We start from the raw sequence: 20,039 nt of genomic DNA on the forward strand, positions 1-20,039 counted from the left end.
GGGATTTGCCCCCTCGGTAATACCTCGCTCATTACACTAGAATTTTAATTTTGTCCCAATTCATAAAGATTGACCCCTGAATCACAAATGCTGTAGAATAAATGGATGAATGAAGTTTTAATGCTGGTCCTAACTTTCAGTGGAAAAAACTTTTTCATATTTATTTTTTCACTGTTTTTTTTAAATGCTAGAAAATCCAGAGCCCCCTTCACGGAATTTCTCTTCTTCCATGATAAATTCCTCCAAGGGAAGATCCTCCCACGTAGCTCCATCCCCTCAACTCCCCCCCCCAACTAAAAAATTCCCCTAGAAAGGTCTGTACACTTCCAAATAACCATTACTGTATGTAAACGCTGGTCAAAGTTTGTAACTTGCAGCCCCTCCCCCAGGGACTGTGGGAGAGTAAGTCAGCCCCAAAGACATAGTTATTATGTTTTTCTACTATGCTGAACAAAATGGTTATCTCAAAATTTTGATCCGTTTAATTTTTCGAAAAATGAGGGTGGGAGGGGGCCTAGGTGCCCTCAAATTTTTTTGGTCACTGAAATAGAGAACTAGAACTTTTAATTTCCGTTAGAATGAGCCTTCTCACGGCATTCTAGGACCTCTTGGTCGGTACGATCATCCCTGGGAAAAAAAAAACAAACAAACCAATAAACACACACCCGTGATCGGTCTTCTGGCAAAAAATACCAAGTTCCACATCTTTGTAGATAGGAGCTTGAAACTTCTACAGTAGGATTCTCTTGATACGTTGAATGTGATGGTGTAATTTTTGTTAAGATCCTATGACTTTTATGGGGTGTTTCCACCTATTTTCCAAAACAAGGCAAATTTTCTCAAGCTCGTAACTTTTGACGAGTATGACTAAATTTGATGAAACTTATATATTTAAAATCAGCATAAAAAAATATCAAAATTCAGTTTTTTAGAGTTTCATTGACTAATGAGCCGGGTCGCTCCTTATTCCAGTTCTTTACCACGAACTGTTTGAAAATAGGAAATCAAATATGGGTTTTAGAACTTCCCCATAAGATATGTGCGACTTTGCCACATAACTAGAAGCCTGAAGAGTATGTTCTATCGGGTGTTTTTGAGAATTTGCACATAAGAAACTCAATAATTTTCACATAAAAATTGATATAAATGAATTACATTTTTTTTCATTAAGTTTTTCTTCATAATGGATTTTTCAGTTTTCGCTTACTAAGGAGGCTGGAAGGTGGAGTAGACAAGATGGAGGATTCCAAACTTCCGATAAAGAATTTTTTACAATGTAAATTAAAATGTTACCCTTATTATGCTTCCCAGCTTTTCCACTCCAGAAGGTGTAATATGGCACTACATGATAGAGCTTTTAAGATGAACTTCTAAGAAGCAGGTAAATAGAGGTAGTAGCTTTTAAATGAACCAATATACATCTTTTTCCGACCTTGCAATAAAATGCAAACCCTGCCAGAAAAAATATATAAATAAATGATAAGATGCACTCTAACCATCCAAAGAAGCAATTTTCCCCCTTTCTTGATATGAGGGACTCAAAACCGCCAGTTGAGAGTTTTAAACCATGGCAAATCGAAGGACTATTTTAGAATTTGTATTGCGCAGCATTTTAACCCTATTCGGAGAAAAGTTGACGATTTGTATCAAAAATTGGCAGAAACCCCCACTTTGCTATGGCTAAATCCCTTTTCATGGTTGCAGCGCCAGCTGCAACATTGAAAAAAAATTACAAATGAGAAAGAGTCGCCATTTGAAGCTGATTCAGGAATTTTGACAGTTGTTTCGGCTAATATTATTTGTTAAAGTTTATCGCAAAAGCGAATTTATGCGATTTTTGAAATATAGCCTGAAAACCTCGAAAATATGTTTGACCCAAATAAAAACCGTCTATAGCCAAAACTCCAGCACAGGAGAAATAAATTCCCCTATCTTGAGTAACAAGAAAAAGATGTATTTGCATGGGAAGCACTGATGTGTTCCTTTTCTTCTTTTTTTTTCTTCTCCTTTTTTTTCACCGCTATCGGGGCACTGAAGCAGCATTGGGAGCTATTTAAGGCTTCCATTCAAACCAATGCTATTTTTTGGTATCTATGCTTTTATAAGCAGCAAAAGTTATTGTTGATATAAATGCAAAAAAAACTGCATTTTCATTTAGACAGTGATCCAAAACACGGATCTTTTGACAAGTTTATTAATTAAAAACAAGAGCTAAGAGCTCATATGGCACTTGTGATGAGGCCGGAAGAGCCAAGAGCCAAGAACTCATTTGGCATGAGCTCAGGCAAAATTCTAAGAATCAATGGATTGATTTAAAAGGAAAATCAGAGATTTAATGCCGGTCGGGATTTAAAATAAGTGCTTTGAGACACAAGGTCCTTCTAAATATCAAAATTCATTAAAATATGATCGCCCACTCGTAAGTTAAAAATACCTCATTTTTTCTAATTTTCCTCTCCCTTCAGCCCCCCAGATGGTCGAATCGGTGAAAACGACTTTATAAAGTCAATTCGCGCAGGTCCCTGATACGCCTACCAATTTTCATCTGCCTAGTACATCCAGAAGCACCAAACTCGCCAAAGCACTTAGCCCCACCACCTAACACCCCCAAAGACAGCGGATCCAGTCTGTTTATGTCAATCCGTATCTACGAAATTTGCTTATTCTACCCACCAAGTTTCATCCCGATCTCTCCACTCTAAGCGTTTTTCAAGATTTCCAGTTTCCCCCTACAACTCCCCCCAATGGCACCAGACCTGGTGGGGATTTGAAATAAGAGCTCTGAGACATGAGTTCCTTCTAAACATCTAATTTCATTAAGATCCGGTCACCGATTCTTGAGTTAAAAATACCTCAATTTTTCTAATTTTTCTGAATTAACGCCCCCCCCCAACTCCACCAAAGAGAGCGGATCCGTTCCAAATATGTCAACCACGTATCTAGAAGTTGTGCTTACACTTCCCATCAAGTTTCATACCGATCTCTCCACTCTAAGCGTTTTCCGAGATTTCCGGTTTTCAAGATTTCTGTTTCCCCCTTCAAACCCCTATATCCACTGACCCAGTTCGAATTGAAAATGGAGCATGCAAGACATACAATCTTTCTATATATTAAGTTTCATTAAGATTCGATCACCCATTCGTAAGATAATGATACCTCAATTTTCAGTTTTTCCAAGACTTCCGGTTTCCCCCTCCAACTACCCTCAGTGTCACCGGATCTTGTGGGGATTTAGTATAAGAGCTCTGAAGTAAAAGATCCTTCTAAATATCAAACTTCATTAAGATCTGATCACCCGTTCGTAAGTTACAAATACCTCATTTTTTAATTTTTCCGAATTACCCCCCCCCCCTTCCAGCTCCATCAAAGAGAGCAGATCCGGTCCGATTATGTCAGCCACGTATCTTGGAATTGTGATTATTGTTGCCACCAAGTTTCATCCTGGTCTCTCCACTCTAATCCTTTTCCAAGATTTCCAGTTCCCTCCGCCCCAACTCTCCCCAATAACACAGGATACGGTCGGAATTTAAAATAAGAGATTTAAGTTACGTGGTCCTTCTAAATGTGAAATTTCATTAAGATTCGATCACTCCTTCGTAAGTTAGAAATACCTCATTTTTTCTAATTTTCAGAATTAACTCTCCCCCAAACTCCCCCAAAGAAAGCGGATCCGTTTCGGTTATGTCAATCACGTATCTAGAACTTGTGCTTATTTTCCCACCAAGTTTCATCCCGATCAAGCATTTTCCAATATTTTAGGTTTCCCCCTCCAACTCCCCCCAGTGTCACTGGATCCAGTCGGGATTTAAAATAACAGCTTTGAGACACAATGTCCTTCTAAATATCAAATTTCATTAAGATCTGATCACCCGTTCGTAAGTTAAAAATACCTAATTTTTTCTAATTTTTCCAAATTAACCGTCCCCCTCCCACAGATAGTCGCATCGGGAAAACAACTATTTCTTATTTAATTTGGTCTGGTTCCTGATACGCCAGCCAAATTTCATCGTCCTAGCATATCTGGAAGTGCCTAAACTAGCAAAACCGGGACAGACAGACCGACAGAATTTGGGATCGCTATATGTCACTTGGTTAATACCAAGTGCCATAACAAGTTTTTTTTCGAGGGAGGTAAAGAGCGAAGACGACACTTGAAACGAACAAAAATTATTGTTTCACAGTCAATCTAACATATATTGATAAAGCTATTGCAACTAAACCAACAGATAATATTTCTCTATGTTTGCATGATTAGAGAAAACTAGCGATTAGCGCTTAAAAAACATCCGATACCGTTGTGTCCGATATCGATAGGCGCAATACCGAAAAGCCCGATACCGCATACAGCCCTTTCCTCAGAGACTGTGGAAGGTCATATCATCACCAAAACCATAGTCATTAGACCTTAGAACTATATCTAACAAAATGGCAATCTCAAAATTTTAATTAGAGGACTTTGGGGGAAAGGGGCCTTTAGGGAAGGGGACTAGCTGCAGCCAACTTTTCATTTTAATCCTACACCATTTTCAAGGGATTTCAGGCTCTTTTTCGAAATCAAGATAAATTTGATTTCGCAATAAGCATTTACTTTCAAGATTAACCGAAACAATAGTTACCACTCCTGATTCAATTTCAGATGCCAATTCTTTTCTCATTAGGCAATTTTTTTTTTTACAAGCGTTTTTCAACTTTCGGTTACTATGAGCTGTGGTTCGCTCTTTACTAGGTTGCAGCTACTGCTGCAACAATGATATAAAATATTGCTTCTCTTTAGTATGATGCTAAATTACAGTGTCATACTCCAGTCCTCAGTATTCTTGAATTTTTATCAGTTTATCTTTAAGTCATTTTTTTGCATTAGGTTTCTGATTGACTTTTTTAATTGCTGTAGTCTTAACTTATAATTAATATGAATTGTTAGAATCCCGAGAACCAATTGAACTGATGCAGCTAAGCGGTTGAGGAAGACTACATACGCATAAATTACAGAAAGTCCTCAATTTATTCGTTGTTGTACACGCATATTTTCCTCTATTGTCTAGATTACAGTGAGACAGAATAATCTAACATCCTAATTAATTCTACATTGCCATCCATTTAATTTCGAGAAACGGTGGTGAAAATCTGCAGCGAAATCAAACAGTCCGTGGTAACGAACTGTGGTAAGGAGTGACCCGGCTCAATAGTAACCGATACTCTAAAAAATGGAATTTTGATACCAATATTTACATTAAAAAAATCGCATTTTAATGTTGATTTTAAATATATAACTTTAATCAAAATTAGTCTTACCTATCAAAAGTTACGAGCCTGAGAAAATTTGCCACATTTTAGATAATAGGGAAAACACCCCCAAAAAGTAATTCAATCTTAACGAAAATCACACCATCAGATTCAGCGTATCAGAGAACCTTATTGTAGAAGTTTCAAGGTACTATCTACAAAAATGTGGAATTTCGCATTTTTTGCCATAAGACAAATCACGGATGCGTGTTTGTTTTTTTGTTTTTTTTTTCCCCAGGGGTGATCGTATCGACCCAGTGGTCCTAGAATACTCATTCTAACGGAAAGTAAAAGTTCTAGTGCCCTTTTTAAGTGACCAAAAAAATTGGAGGGCACCTAGGCCCCCTCCCACGATCATTTTACCCCAAAGTCACCGGATCAAAATTCTGAGATAGCCATTTTATTCAACATAGTCGAAAAACCTAATAACTATGTCTTTGGGGACGACTTACTCCCCCGCAGTTCCCGTGGGAGGGGTTGCATGTTACAAACTTTGACCTGTGTTTACATATACTAATGGTTACTGGGAAGTGTACGGACGTTTCAGGGGGATTTTTTTGGTTTGGGAGGGCGAGTTGAGGTGGGGGGGGAGGGGGGTACGTGGGAGGATCTTTCCATGAAAAAACTTCTCGTGGGGTCCCCGAGAAGTCCCCAGTCCCCGTGGGAGGGGTTGCATGTTACAAACTTTGACCTGTGTTTACGTATAGTAATGGTTACTGGGAAGTGTACGGACGTTTCAGGGGGATTTTTTTGGTTTGGGAGGGCGAGTTGAGCTGGGAGGGGTTACGAGGGAGGAGCTTTCCATGGAAAAACTGCTCATGGGGGAAGAGACTTTCAATGAATGGGGCGCAGGATTTTTTTTGCATTATTTAAAAAAAAACAATGAAAAAATAAATATGAATTTTTATTTCTGAAAGTGAGGAGCAGCATTAAAACTAAAAACGAGCAGAAATCATTACGCATATGAGGGGTTTACCTCCTCATAATACCTCGCTCTTTACGCTAAAGTATTTTTAGTAATTTCAACTATTTATTCTACGGCCTTTGTGATCCAAGGGTCATTCCTAGGGAATTGGGACAGAAGTAAAAGCTTTAGTGCAAAGCTGAACTCCCTCATATACGCAATACGAATATAGAAGTTCGTAAATTTCGTAAATTTTTTACTAATGAAAATGTTCTTAAAAAAATTAAAAGTTCTAGTCGCCTTTTTAAGTAATCAAAAAATTGGAGGGCAACTAGGTTTCCTCCCTCTCTTCTTTTTTCTCAAAATCTTCCGATTAAAACTATGAGACAGCCATTTAGCTAAAAAAAAAAAATAATTAATATGCAAATTTCGTTTAAATTATTTATGTGCGGAGAGCCAAGATCAAAACATGCATTAATTAAAAAATGTCCAGAAATTAAATAAAAAAAAACAAGTTTTTTTAAATGAAAGTAAGGAGCGACATTAAAACTTAAAACGAACAGAAATTACTCCGTATATTTTATATATTTCCTCCTCAACGCCCCACTCTTTACGCTAAAGTTTTTTACTGTTATAAGAAGTAGAGTTACTTACTTGTGTCTGAAGTCCAATCTAGGACTGAATAATATCTTCATTTTTCATTTTTATTTTCAATAAAAATAGAATATTTCTTTTTCATTTCATTTTCAAAGCATTTTCATTTTCAATATTTTCATTTTTAGAGTGGTTACAAGAAGGTCATGACTATTGACATTGGAGAAAACAAATAATGTCGTGTTTTGTGACTTGCAATCGTCATCGGCTTCATTAAAACTTTCTTTCATTTTTACAGTTGTAATACAAAACAATCATTGTCATTATCAGTAACGAAATGTCTGCTTCTGGATTTGCAACTGAATTTTTATCTGTGGAGAACTCTTGTTTGCTGTGTGATTTAACTACTCATGCAGCTGGTGCCTATATAATAGCAGAAAATAACGAATTGTTGTAATCTGACTGACGGGTTGACGAATTGCAATTCGTTTTTAAACTCTTTTTTTTTATCAATAATTCATAGCGAAGCGGTGAGAAGACGTCCCTGTGGCCAGTTCGAATCTTATATAAGACAAATTTTTAAGGGACTCGAAATAGAATCCAAGATTAAACCAGGCAAACTAGAGGGCACAGTGGTTAGACATATGAAGCGTATAAATTTTTCCATAAGAATAAATGCAATTTCATGACAATGAAAGCGAAAGACTAAAAATTGAAGAAATAAATTCTTATAAACTCGATTCTGAAACGAACAAAAAAGTAGATTTTTTCTCGAGAATTAAATAAAAAAACACATTTTTTAAAATGAAAGTAAGGAGCAACATTAAAACTTAAAACGAACAGAAATTACTCTGTAGATGAAAGGAGCTTTTCCTCCACAACGCCCCGCTCTTTACGCTAAGGTTTGACTGTTTCTCTTAACTCTATTTTTAAAATAGTAAGAAACTTTAGCGTAAAGAGCGGGGCGTTGAGGAGGAAAAGCCCCTTTCATATACGGAGTAATTTCTGTTCGTTTTAATTTTTAATGTTGCTTCTTACTTTCATTTAAAAAACTTGTTTTTTTTATTTAATTTCTTTACGCTTTTGAATTAATGCATGTTTTGATCTTGGCTCTCCGCACATAAATAATTAAAACGAAATTTGCATATTAATTAATTGCGATTAATCGGAAGATTTTGAGAAAAAAGGAGCGAGGGAGGAGGCCAAGTGGCCCTCCAATTTTTTATTACTTAAAAAAACAACTAGAACTTTTAATTTTTTACAAATGTTTTCATTGGTAAAAAATATACGTAACTTACGAATTAATTTACGTAACGAACTTCTATATTAGTATGTTTTTATTGCGTGTATGAGGGGGGTTCAACCCTCGTCTATACCTCGCTCTTTATCCTAAATCTTAAATTTTGTCCCAATTCCTTAAGAATGAGCTCTGAATCACAAAGGTCGTAGAATAAATAGTTGAAATTACTAAAAATACTTTAGCGTAAAGAGCGAGGTATCACGAGGAGGTAAACCCCTCATGTGGGTAATAATTTTTGTTCGTTTTAAGTTTTAATGCTGCTCCTTACTTTCAGTAGAAAAACTTTTCAAATAATGCTAGAAAATCCCGCGCCCCCTTCATTGAAATTCTCTTCCCCCATGACAAGTTTCTCTATGGAAATATCCTCCCACGTAACTCCCCCCCCCGTCAAATCTCCCCCTAAACAAAAAAATCCCCCGGAAAATATCTGTACACTTCCCAGTAACCATTACTATATGTAAACACAGGTTAAAGTTTGTAACTTGCAGCCCCTCCCACAGGGATTACGGGGGAGTAAGTCGTCCCTTAAGACATAGTTATTGGGTTTTTCGACTATGGTGAATAAAATGGCTGTCTCAGAATTTTGATCCGGTGACTTTTGGGAAATATGAGCATGGGAGGGGGCCTAGGTGCCCTCCAATTTTTTCGGTCACTTAAAAAGGGCACTGTAATTTTTAATTTCCGTTAAAAGGAGCCCTCTCGCGACATTCTAGGACCACTCAGTCGATACGATCACCCCTGGAAAAAAAATAAAACAAAAAAACAAACAAAAAAACAAATAAACACGCATCCGTGATCTGTCTTCTGGCAAAAAATGCGAAATTCCACATTTTTGTAGATAGGAGCTTGAAACTTCTAAAAAAAGGTTCTATGATACGCTGAATCTGACGGTGTGATTTTCGTTAAGATTGTATGATTTTTAGGGGGTGTTCTCCCTATTTTCTGAAATGAGGAAAATTTTCTCAGGCTCGTAACTTTTGATGGGTATAACTGATCTTGATGAAGCTTATATATTTAAAATCAGCATTAAAATGCGATTCTTTTGATGTAACTATTGGATCTACGGATGAGAGTGATAACGAGAGGCGCAGAATCCGTTGGGCGTTACACAACTTGATCTTTTTAATTCATTTTCTTCAAATAATCTATTTTTTCACTTATGAATTTACAAGTTTAAGCAATTTGATATCTTAGTTAAATAATGCCCAATCTGTTTACATTTACTATTTTTATTTAATATCATAGATTTTCAAAATCATCTTCAACTTTTTAGCCCATTCTGAATAGGATTTTACAGAAAATATATTTATTATTGCTTGCAAAAAACTTCTCTTTCTAAATTAAGATGAAGAATTTTTGTTCACAAAGATGGTCATCAGAACAAGGTGATGCATTATGCTAAGTTGAAAATGAATAGTTAGTTAGATGGACATGTGAAATGCAAGCGGATTGATTTTAGTCGGGGAATGACTGTATTCATGTTCGGAAACTAAGTATTCTATGTAGCGATGTGGTCTGTTATAACTTTTTGATGCAAAGTTCTTCCATTTTTCTTTTCTGAAAGTAAAAAGTCTGCTTACTTTTCTCCATTGGTACTTTTAAAGGATTAAAAGGAAATCAGGTGCATTGGAAACTGTCTTTTTTTAGGAAAAGTCCGATCTGGTGAATGGAAAGTTGTTTTCATTTAGCCGACTTCGCCTGAAAAACCATAATGAAGACAAGCCCCAAATTAGACCCATTTCCGTCTTTCTTAGTCTGTTTGTCCGAGAGGCTGTGCAGTCTTCCAGTCTATTTAAATTCATTTATGCAGGTGGATAGCTCCACTTACATGGGTAGTATCCATAGTGACGGTGGGAGATGCAGCAAAAACGTAAATGTAGAATACTTAAGGTATAGGTTTTTTTTTTTTCGTGGTTGAACCCTTTGGAAGAATAGGAAGCCAGATATCCTGTCAAGACAAATTCTGAAACTTTGGAAAACTGAGAAAGATATGCTAGATATTTTCCAAAGGAACTTCCAAAAGACGATTTTGCAGGGGTGCCAATTAAAAAAAATTTATGGAATAGCAAGAATTTTTTTAATGGAGTTACAAAAAAGGTGTTTTTCAAATTCATGGGGGTGGGGCACATTTGTTTTTTTCTATTTTTTAATGAGAAAACCAAAAAGGGTATTTTTCTATGATTAGAGGGCGCCATTGTCTCCCCTCACATCCCCCACCGGCAATTGGCACCCCTGGTTTTACTTACTATTTGAACACCCGTCTATCGAACAATGAGCTGTAAAAAGATATGGTTCGATCAAACTTTTTAGGGCCACAACGAAAGGAAGTTTACGAGAGGGTCGTGTCAAAAGTACGAGCAAGTTGTCCTTTTCGGCAATCAAGCTGGAACCAAACAAAAAACTCAAAATCTTCGAATGACGTAAGAAATAATTACCTAAAGGAAATGAGAACTGAATGGGAGAGAGAAAGAAACAAAGCTCACCTGAATTAGTTGTTGCTGTAAAGCCTGTTCATGAAGCATTAAAGATGGTCCTTGCGCTGCCATACCACCAATAACATCTGGTGGGTGCCTTGTAACAACTGGACTAGAAACCGGGGAATGACGATTTAGGTCTGAAAAAAAAACGTTTTTGGAAATTTTCAAACTTGGGCGTAACCTTAGAAAAACTTGGGACATAACCAAGAATTAAAAACAAAACGTAAAAAATGGGGCTAATTATTTCACTGTCTTGAAGAAAATAAACCCCACATCTTTCTGAAAAATATGAAAAGAAAGTCTGAAGACCCATAATGTTTTGCTCCATATGCGAACGCAATTGCCATTGTATTAATATAATTAATTCAGGCAACAATGAGACGAAAAACCGGAATCGAACTCAAGTCAAGTTGCAAATAATGCGATGATACAAAAAAGAAAAAAAAAAGAAATTAAATAATTATCAGGATAAAGAGCAAAGAGAGGAAGGACAGTTAAGAAACAAAGAAAGAGAAAGGATTCAATTAAATTTCACCATTTGTGGGCTATTTTTAAAAGATCCAAGATCAGTTTTGAGTAACCCTTTTCTTAGGAAAAAAAGATCATGCGTCGTGCATTTTTAAGTCAAGCCGAGTAAAACTTGGACCCAAATGCAGAGTACCAAAATTAATTAAAAATTCAAAAAAAAAGTTGGTAGCCTATTATGACAAAAACTCTTGTCCAGGAAAAATAAAATGCATGTGAAGATTATTAGAGGTAAATATTAAGAATACATGGTAATCTCTGTTTTCATTATATTTTTCCAGACGAAACCAACCGAATGAAAACGGCTTATCCTTCGCCGAAGTTGACTTTTCCTGGAAAACAGTCGTTTGAAATGCACCTGATTTGCCATTTGTGGCTTAAACAGCATCAACTAGATCGACGTTGCATGGGCAACATGAGGTGTTGCGGCAACGTTTGTTCGGCTTCGCCGAGCAAAGTGTTGCGAGAGCAACATTTTGGTTTTGTTTCCTCGCTTCGATTTAGCGCTGAAGTTGTTAATCTGTAAGAATCTCAAAATAGACAATCCTCCTACATGTCGCACCACCGGAGCCAAATTGGTCACCATCAAATAGGAACACATCACCATCACCGGAAACACATAATAGGCACACCAATTAGCAAAAGCTGCGAACCCCTAATTGCCAAAGGTGAGTATGAGCGAACAGCCGACTGTTGCTTAAAATTCCCTTATATGTCTCACAATTGGTATCGGCCTATTTTTGGTTTCAGTGTGTGTGTACCTTACTACTGAAGTTGTCAACCCCTTTCAACTTTCAAACTGGTACATCTCATGAAGGAATTTTTCTACCAAAAAATGGATGAAATATACTTTGATCAGCTCATCAAGAAGTATCGACTGCCGTCGAAAAAAAAATTCGAGCTGTCTTAATTCAAAAGTCAACTTTTTTGCAGTAGGCCAAGTTTCTAACATCACTTAGAAAGGAACAAAGAATAAACTCTAATTTCTTTAGCAATGAGAGAATTCGTAAAATTTAAGAGGCACATCTGATACCATTTCTCTACTGCAGTCTCAAGTGCGAAAAATCGAATGATAAACTCAGCTGAAATCATGAACAGAAATGGGTAGAAACAATAGATGGCAGCACTTTCGGACCCTTGCGAAAATGCCACTTTTTGGTTTCTGTAATTCTTTCTATTTATCACTCAAAGAAGATCTATTGGCTGTGGGGACGGGTAACTGCCGCATATGTTTAAGAATTATAGATTTTAGCCCATTTTCAATTTGAAACTGGTGCCTGCCTGCTTGCCTGCTAGAACGGAGCTTTCCACTCAAAAGCAGAAACATGGTTTGATGAAACGAAAACTTAAATGCATAACTTCAGATAGTTCTCTCTGACATAGGCTATAAAACTCCACTTCACTTCCCACACTATAGGCTCTGGCTCAAGGAGAAGCAAAAACCATCCTTTTTGGCCCCAGGCAAGAGTTCTACGAAGCTTCCCAAAATGCAAAGTCCGCACTTTCCGTAAAAACCGCAGAGGTTTTTACCACTTACCACTTTTTACTTACTTACCCTTACCACTTTCTAGGAATAAGTTGAAATCGGGGTGCTAGGAACAAAAAAAAGAGACGACAAAACCAAAGTGTTGCTATCGCAACAAAATGAGGACGGGAGCTGTCAGAAAAATCGCTAGTTTTGGCGACTATATAGTCACCAGCTGCATGAATGGTTAAACCATACTGCAAACAACAATTCTTCACAGAAAACATTATTTCATAGCATGAGGATCGGACACTAATCTTGCAACTATTCTCAACAAGTGCTTTGAAGCACCTATCACACATAAGCTTATTTGACTGCATTTTCAACGGGAATCTGTCTGACCAGAGCAAACTCGAAAACAAATTGAAGAACAAATCTTTCAAACGAACTCAAAGAAGGTTTTCTTTCAACTTAAAACAGTCGTGTTCACCGTCAGAATATACTTTATTTTCCTACAATGCAACGATGAGTTACTTGAATTTTGTTTTTAAGTTAAATTCAGGTTGCAATCTGCCCCAAAACATCGTGACCAACATTGTAATAGACCTTTTTGTGTCGACATCCTGCGAAGACTTGACTGTGTCCCGATTTTGCGAAACACTGTTATTACCTTGGGTCAAGCACTGAAGTAATGCCATTTGTAAGGTTGACATGTAAGCACAGCCTCATGCAATAGTGTTTGATTGCATAGAGGTATGGACTATTCCTTTTAATAAATAGCAAGTATCTCGTTGGATGACGCTATCTGGAATCCCATATGATATTAGTTTGTGATTGAAAACACTAATATACTCATACAACTAAGCAAACATACCAAGAAGGTTTTAGGCGCCAATAGTTATCAGCAATATGCGTGTATCCTAAGAACATTATAGAAACTAAGCATGATCGGAAGAAGGGAAGTCTAGACACCCCGTAGAAAAAAGGTGGATTAACTTTCTTTAAAAAATCAAGAATCCAAAACGCAAGATTAACCACAAGCTAACTTGCATGAAGTAATATAATTAAGTAAAAGGAAAAACGACTCGTTGGAAAAGGTAAAATCTTCCGAAAAATATAATGTATCAACTACTTCCGCCACAACTAGTTCCTTTTCATTGCATTCTAAATAAGAAGCAAGTAAGACAGGTTCAGGTTCATTCATTTTCCAATCATATATACACAACATACTAAGTATACCAATATCTGGAAGAGAGACAAGGTCGTTTTGCACAGATAAAACAACTAAAGTAATTAATAACGAAACCTATGGATGATTAATCAAAGTAAGAAGAAAGAGAGAAAAAAAATAGACAAAATATTAATTACTCACCACACCACAACAGACATCCTACCAGACGATATATATAAAAAAAAAAAAATAATAAATTTTTCCAACCAGCAACGGGACAACAAGAGGAAAGCGAAAACCTGAGAAAAAGACCCAAGAACAGAACAAAACAAAACATGAAACTAACAATAATACTAAATATAAAAGTAAATTGCTAACAACTATCCAAAAGGAAGGACTTCAACTTAGTTTTTGAAATTCCTAACGACAAATAAAAATCGTAAGCAGACTCGTACTGGTTCCATGTAGCAACCAAACTATTTCTTAGAGAAAAATGGGACCTCTCTGAAATTATCAATGGCTGGTGAAGTTTGCGTGTATTGTGAGTTACGTACAAGCACCAAGAGTTCATATGGTCCTTGTGACGAGGTTGGAACCTAAAATTAGACTCAGTAATAGAGCTATCGATTTTACTGTTCTTTGTTTATAGGCAATTATTACAAAGAAAAAATTGCAAATACAGTAGTTTCTTCTTGTTCGATATTGTAACGTTTGTCCCACTAAGTTTCATCCCGATCTCTCCACCCTAAGCGTTTTCCAAGATTTCCGGTTTACCCCTCCAATTCCCCTCAGTGTCACCAGATCCGGTCCGGATTTAATATAAGAGCTCTGAGACACAAGGTTCTTCTAAATATCAAATTTCATTAGGATCCGATAACCCGTTCGTTATCAATTATTGGCAATTATTACAAAGATAAAATTTCAAATACTGTAGTTTCTTCTTATTCAATATTGTAACGTTTTCTTCGTTTTTTTCGGGATGAAACACTAAGTTTCATCCCGATCTCTCCACCCAAAGCGTTTTCCAAGATTTCTGATTTCCCCCTCCAATTCCCATCAATGTCACCAGATCCGGTCAGGATTTAATATAATAGCTTTGAGACACAAGGTCCTTCTAAATATCAAATTTCATTAGGATCCGATAACCCGTTCGTAAGTTAAAAATACTTCATATTCTCTAATTTTTCCGAATTGACCGTTCTTCCACTCCCCCCCCCCTGAGGGTCGAATCGAGGAAACGACTATTTCTAATTTAATCTGGTCCGGTCCCTGATACGCCTGCCAAGTTTTAGTGATCGATCGCTATATTGATCACGTATCTAGTTTCGGATCTTCTTCATGTAAAAATTGGGGTGGTCCGGGATTCGAACCTGAGACCTCTCACACCCTAAGTGATAATCATACCCCTAGACCAGCAAGCTAAACCTAAAAAGAATGATCATTTGTTTTATCTGCAAATAAAATTCTTCTCAACTATCTCATTTGCTCGCAACCCCCCTCCCCCCGCAGAAGGTCGAATCGGGGAAGAGACTATTTCTAAATCAATCTGGTCTGGTCACTGACACGCCTGCCATCTTTCATCTTCCTAGCTTTTCTGGAAGTGCCCGACGTAGAAGAACCAGGACCGACAGACGGGCAGAAATTGCTATCACTATGTGTCACTTGGTAAATACCAAGGGCCATAAAAACAGAACCTGTCTGAAATTATCAATGGCTGGTGTGTTGTGTTTGTATTGGGAGTTACGCACAAAGATGGCACAGCAATTGCGAACAGATCAAAAGAAAAGATAAAGCTAGGCAGTGTCAGCAGATTGTGCTTAACTTTGAATAATAACGAATAAAACTAACTGCCAGTTTGACAGGAAGAGTATTCAATATAGAATATAAACTCTTTGTAGAGGACTTGTTTGGAAGAGGCACTGAGAAGGAAGAAAGCCGATTAAAATACCAAGCGCCTTATTTTGTTGTTTTTGGAGTGGAATAAAATGGGATCTGAAAGCATTCCAGTAAATAAGTGGACAGTAATTTAGTTAGGAATGAACAAGAGCAAAATAAATACAACACAGCTTTCAGAGGCAAAACGAATACGATGCATAGTATCTATATTCCTTCCAAGCTTCAATCTTAGACTACTAATATGTGGCTTCCAACTTAAATTCGATTCAACCAGTGTACCTAGGTAATAAAAAATAGCAACACGTGATATATTTGTACTTGACACAGAAGACTTAATCAGCTTAAGACCTGGAAGGGCTCGTGATGCACGTGTATATACTATGAATTTAGTTTTTGAAGAAATCAAAGATAGCCTATTTGCCGTAAACCATACTACTAGTCTATCAATTGCAAGAGTTAAATTATGTTTTACCCTATCCTCATCAACTGCAGAAACAGCACAGGCTGTATCATCAGCGAATAAGTCCGCATATGGCTCAGCCCCAGGTCCGCAATTGAATTACCAATATCATTAACATTGATTAGAAACAACAGAGGGCCTAGAATTGAACCTTGAAGCACCCCAAAATTATTTGACTGATTTGAATACAATGATTTAACATCACCCCCGTCAATACACTGAACTCCATCTTTTAAATAATGATATTATTGGCACATTAGCCTGACCTCGTATGCCACAACTGTTCATTTAAAATCACATGGATTAAACAAATTATAAGTAGATTAAACAAACTGATTACCCCATCCCGGGGAGTTCCAAGAATACGACAATCTTAGGTTAAATGGCAGCTGCAGAAAACAGGAAATACAACAATTCAAACCGATTAGGATCATACGCAATAGTAAAGAGCATATAGGTTAAGCAAAAAAAATATGTGAGTGAATTGAGTGTCACAAAACTAAGTTTATCATTATTTTTCAGTCTGTGGGTGATTTCTTCATTTATTGAAAATTACTAAGTTATGTTCACCGAACGTACAAAACTAATGATCACAGACCAAACACCGAATAGACTCTTCACTTCTTTCAAAATATTTCCAAATCCAAACAAACAGCTGCTAAATGAACTTCATATGTTTTTCTCACTTAAAAAAAAAAAAACATTTATAAATATAGATGACTTTCGAGAATCATAATATCCAGATGATAAAATCCAGAAGATTTCATAGCTACAACGGTGGATTCCCCGGGTGTCATTTATCTAAAAATTTGAAGTAGTTGTCCATAAACAAAAAGAAGTGAAATCCAATATCACATTTCCACTCTTAGCGAATGAATTTGAAAAATAGGCACCATAAGAGAATCTTTCGCGGTGGATAGGCAGACTCCATTCAATGTCTTCGGCATCGGCTTGTTGTATATTCTATAGTAATAACTGGCTATGTTCGTAAACTCTAGGAACAGCCAGTTTATAGTAGGCCTAAACAGTTCGTGGCAACGACTGTAAGCATGGAGCGACACGGTTCAATAGTGACCGGAACTAAAAAAAATGGGATTTTGATAACAATATATGCATCAAATGAAATGATTTTTTATGCTGATTAGAAATCTATAAAATTTGTAACGTTTAATGTCACCCATCAAAAGCTACAAGCCTGAGAAAGTTTGTCTGATTTTCGAAAAAGGGTGGAAACATACTTCAAAAATCAAGGGGCCCTATTGAAAATTGCACAATCAGATTCATCGTATCATAGAACCCTATTGTAGAGTTCTCAAGCTCTCAGCTTAAAAAAAAGTGAAATTATGTTTTTGCCAGAAGGAAGATCACAGATGCGTGTTTCTTTTTATTTTTATTATTATTGTTTTTCATTCTTCACGGAGGTGATAGCATCGAGCCAATAGTCCTATAAGATGGGGAGAGGCCTCATTTGACAAGGAATTAAAAGTTCTAGTGCCCTTCTTAAGTGACCAAAAAATCAGAGGGCAACTAGCCCCACTCCCACGCTCTTTTTTCCCCAAAGTCGTCTGATCAAGATTTTGAGATAGCTATTTTGTACAGTAAAGTTGAAAGGTCAAAAAACTATGTCTTCTGGGATAAACTGACCCCCCCCCCCGGCCAGAGCCCCTGGAGCAAGAACCGCAAAATGTGAAATTTGCAATTGTTTACATACAGTATTTGTTTTTGGGAAGTAAACCGACATTCTTCAGGGAGGGGGAAATTTGTGGGGATAGATTTTTTACGGGGGGAATTCCCCATTGGGATGGAATTTTCCAGTGGTGAACTTTCCAAGGGTAATTTTACACGGGGCGAATTGGCCAGAATTTATATAAAAAATCTGTTTTGTTTGTCTTACTTTCTCGTTGGCGACCCCATTTTACAATTGAAGATGCTCAGGGTGAATTGTCCGGGGGAAATTTCCAGAAAAGTAGGAACTATCTTTGGGATTTTTACGTTGACGGGGTGGATTTCCATGGGACAAATCCTTCCAGACGAAAAAATTTCCGCGGGAAAAACCTTCCATTGGGGGGGGGGTCGTGAAATATTTTCCGCAAAGGGAGGATTCCGCCACGAAATGAAAAACAGTCGGAAATTAAAATAAGTTAAAATTTAAATTAATTTAAATTTAAATTAAAAAACAATCAGAAATTAAGCAAATTTTTTTCCTACTGAAAGTAGGGAGCAATATTAAAACTTAAAACGAACAGAAACTATTCCATATATAAGGGGGGCTACCCCTCCTCAATACCCCGTTCTTTACCCCAAAGTTCGACCTTAAGTCCCAGTTCTTTAAGAATAATTCCTGAAACACAAGGACTGTTTAGTTAGAATCAGAGAACTTCAGCATGAAGAGGGCTTCATGCAAGGCTTCAGCAAGAAGAAAAATAAACAATGGATCACCCAAACTAATTAAATCAATAAAGATGTAAAACAGCAATTAAGTCCAAAAACTAATTTAATGCATCAGGACTGTAAAAAAAAACTAATTAAGACCCATTGTTCAGTTGGTATAGCATGTGATTTGCAAGATTCTTAATTGTATGTTTTAGCCCTAAAACTTGACATTTTTCTCATTTGTACAAGGTACAAATGCTGAGAATATATTTTCAATATATTTTAAGTAATACATTTTAATGAATATATTCAGGTATGGCAAGGAGTGGTGGAAGGCATGTGCGCAGGATTTATTTTTGGGGGAATATTAAAAAGCCTGTTTCATTGACAATTTCAATAAAAAATGCCCAGAAATTCAGGAAAAATTAGAATGTCAGGGAGAGGGGAAGGCCAGGCCCAGCGGTTAGCCCCCTGCGTACGTCCCTTAGGGGCTAGGTCATTTATCTTTGTAAATGGGCATTTTTCAAAGTTGTAGTTTTGGTAAGTCTACCTATTTTGTTTCACGCCTGGCGGATCCTAGACCTGAAATAACTTATCAATGGAAAGACTAGATCGAATAGCAGTTTGCATCCAAAAAGATATTCAAAGATTCTTTTCTGAGGTTATGCTAGGGTCGCCCAGAATCTGAACGAAATTGGGTTCCAAAACTGAATTTTAGAAAATCTTCAACGGCTTATTATACAGTAGCTGGGATTACCGTGAACCATGCTGTAAAAAATCGCTTCCAAATGATACCAGATTTTGACCCCCAATTTTGAGTTCCGTTTGATAAGTCTCCAGGAATAAAAAAAAAACTTTACACAAATTAAAAGTTGATCCAATACAAGACCCACAGCCCTTGCAAAAATGGAAAAGATTTTTTCGCGGCTTATTTCGAATATGGCATTTCGATTACAAACACTGAAATCGACGAGAATATATATATATATATATATATATATATATATATATATATATATATATATATATATATATATATATATATATATGTATATACATATATATATATATATATATATATATATATATATATATATATATATATATATATATATATAAACTGAAAAGTGATTAGCTTCCGCTCCCTTGTTTTTATCCAAACTTTGCTTAGAGCCCCCATTCAAGACTCGCCCCTGAGTAGTTTCAATTTTCTCATAGGTCCACAACAAGCCCTTGCCAAAAAAAAATAAAAATATTTTTCCATGGCTGATTCCATACATAGATAGCGATATCCATTTCTAAATAAAATCTTATCTTATGAAGCATATGCCCATTCTGCTTTTTTACGCCTCCCTCTTTTAGCATAATTAAAAATAAAATAAAAATCCAAAACAGAAGATTTTCAAAGAAAAGCAAATAGCCATACGAAAACCTGAGGTGAGCAGATTAAAAAGGCCAAAAATCGAAGAGATAGTGGGGACGAGCTGTAAGTAAGGAGCGATTCGGCTAAATTGTAACCAAAACTTAAAAAAAAGGAATTCTGATAACAATTAACACAGCAAAAGAATTTCCTTTTTATGCTGATTCCAAA

General features: G+C 36.5%; 1 protein-coding gene across 9 annotated transcripts in view; it reads right to left on the reverse strand.

The window, feature by feature from the left end:
• Window positions 1–20,039, reverse strand: part of LOC136030723 (histone deacetylase 4-like) — a 283,933-nt gene that overhangs the window by 175,492 nt on the left and 88,402 nt on the right. For all 9 annotated transcript variants that reach the window (XM_065709827.1, XM_065709815.1, XM_065709804.1 and 6 more), the window contains one exon: window positions 10,565–10,695. In XM_065709827.1, the coding sequence (XP_065565899.1) occupies window positions 10,565–10,695 (131 nt within the window). The remainder of the gene's footprint in view (window positions 1–10,564; window positions 10,696–20,039) is intronic.

Source organism: Artemia franciscana, chromosome 1 (assembly GCF_032884065.1).
Source record: "Artemia franciscana chromosome 1, ASM3288406v1, whole genome shotgun sequence".
In the NCBI taxonomy this organism is placed as follows: domain Eukaryota; kingdom Metazoa; phylum Arthropoda; class Branchiopoda; order Anostraca; family Artemiidae; genus Artemia; species Artemia franciscana.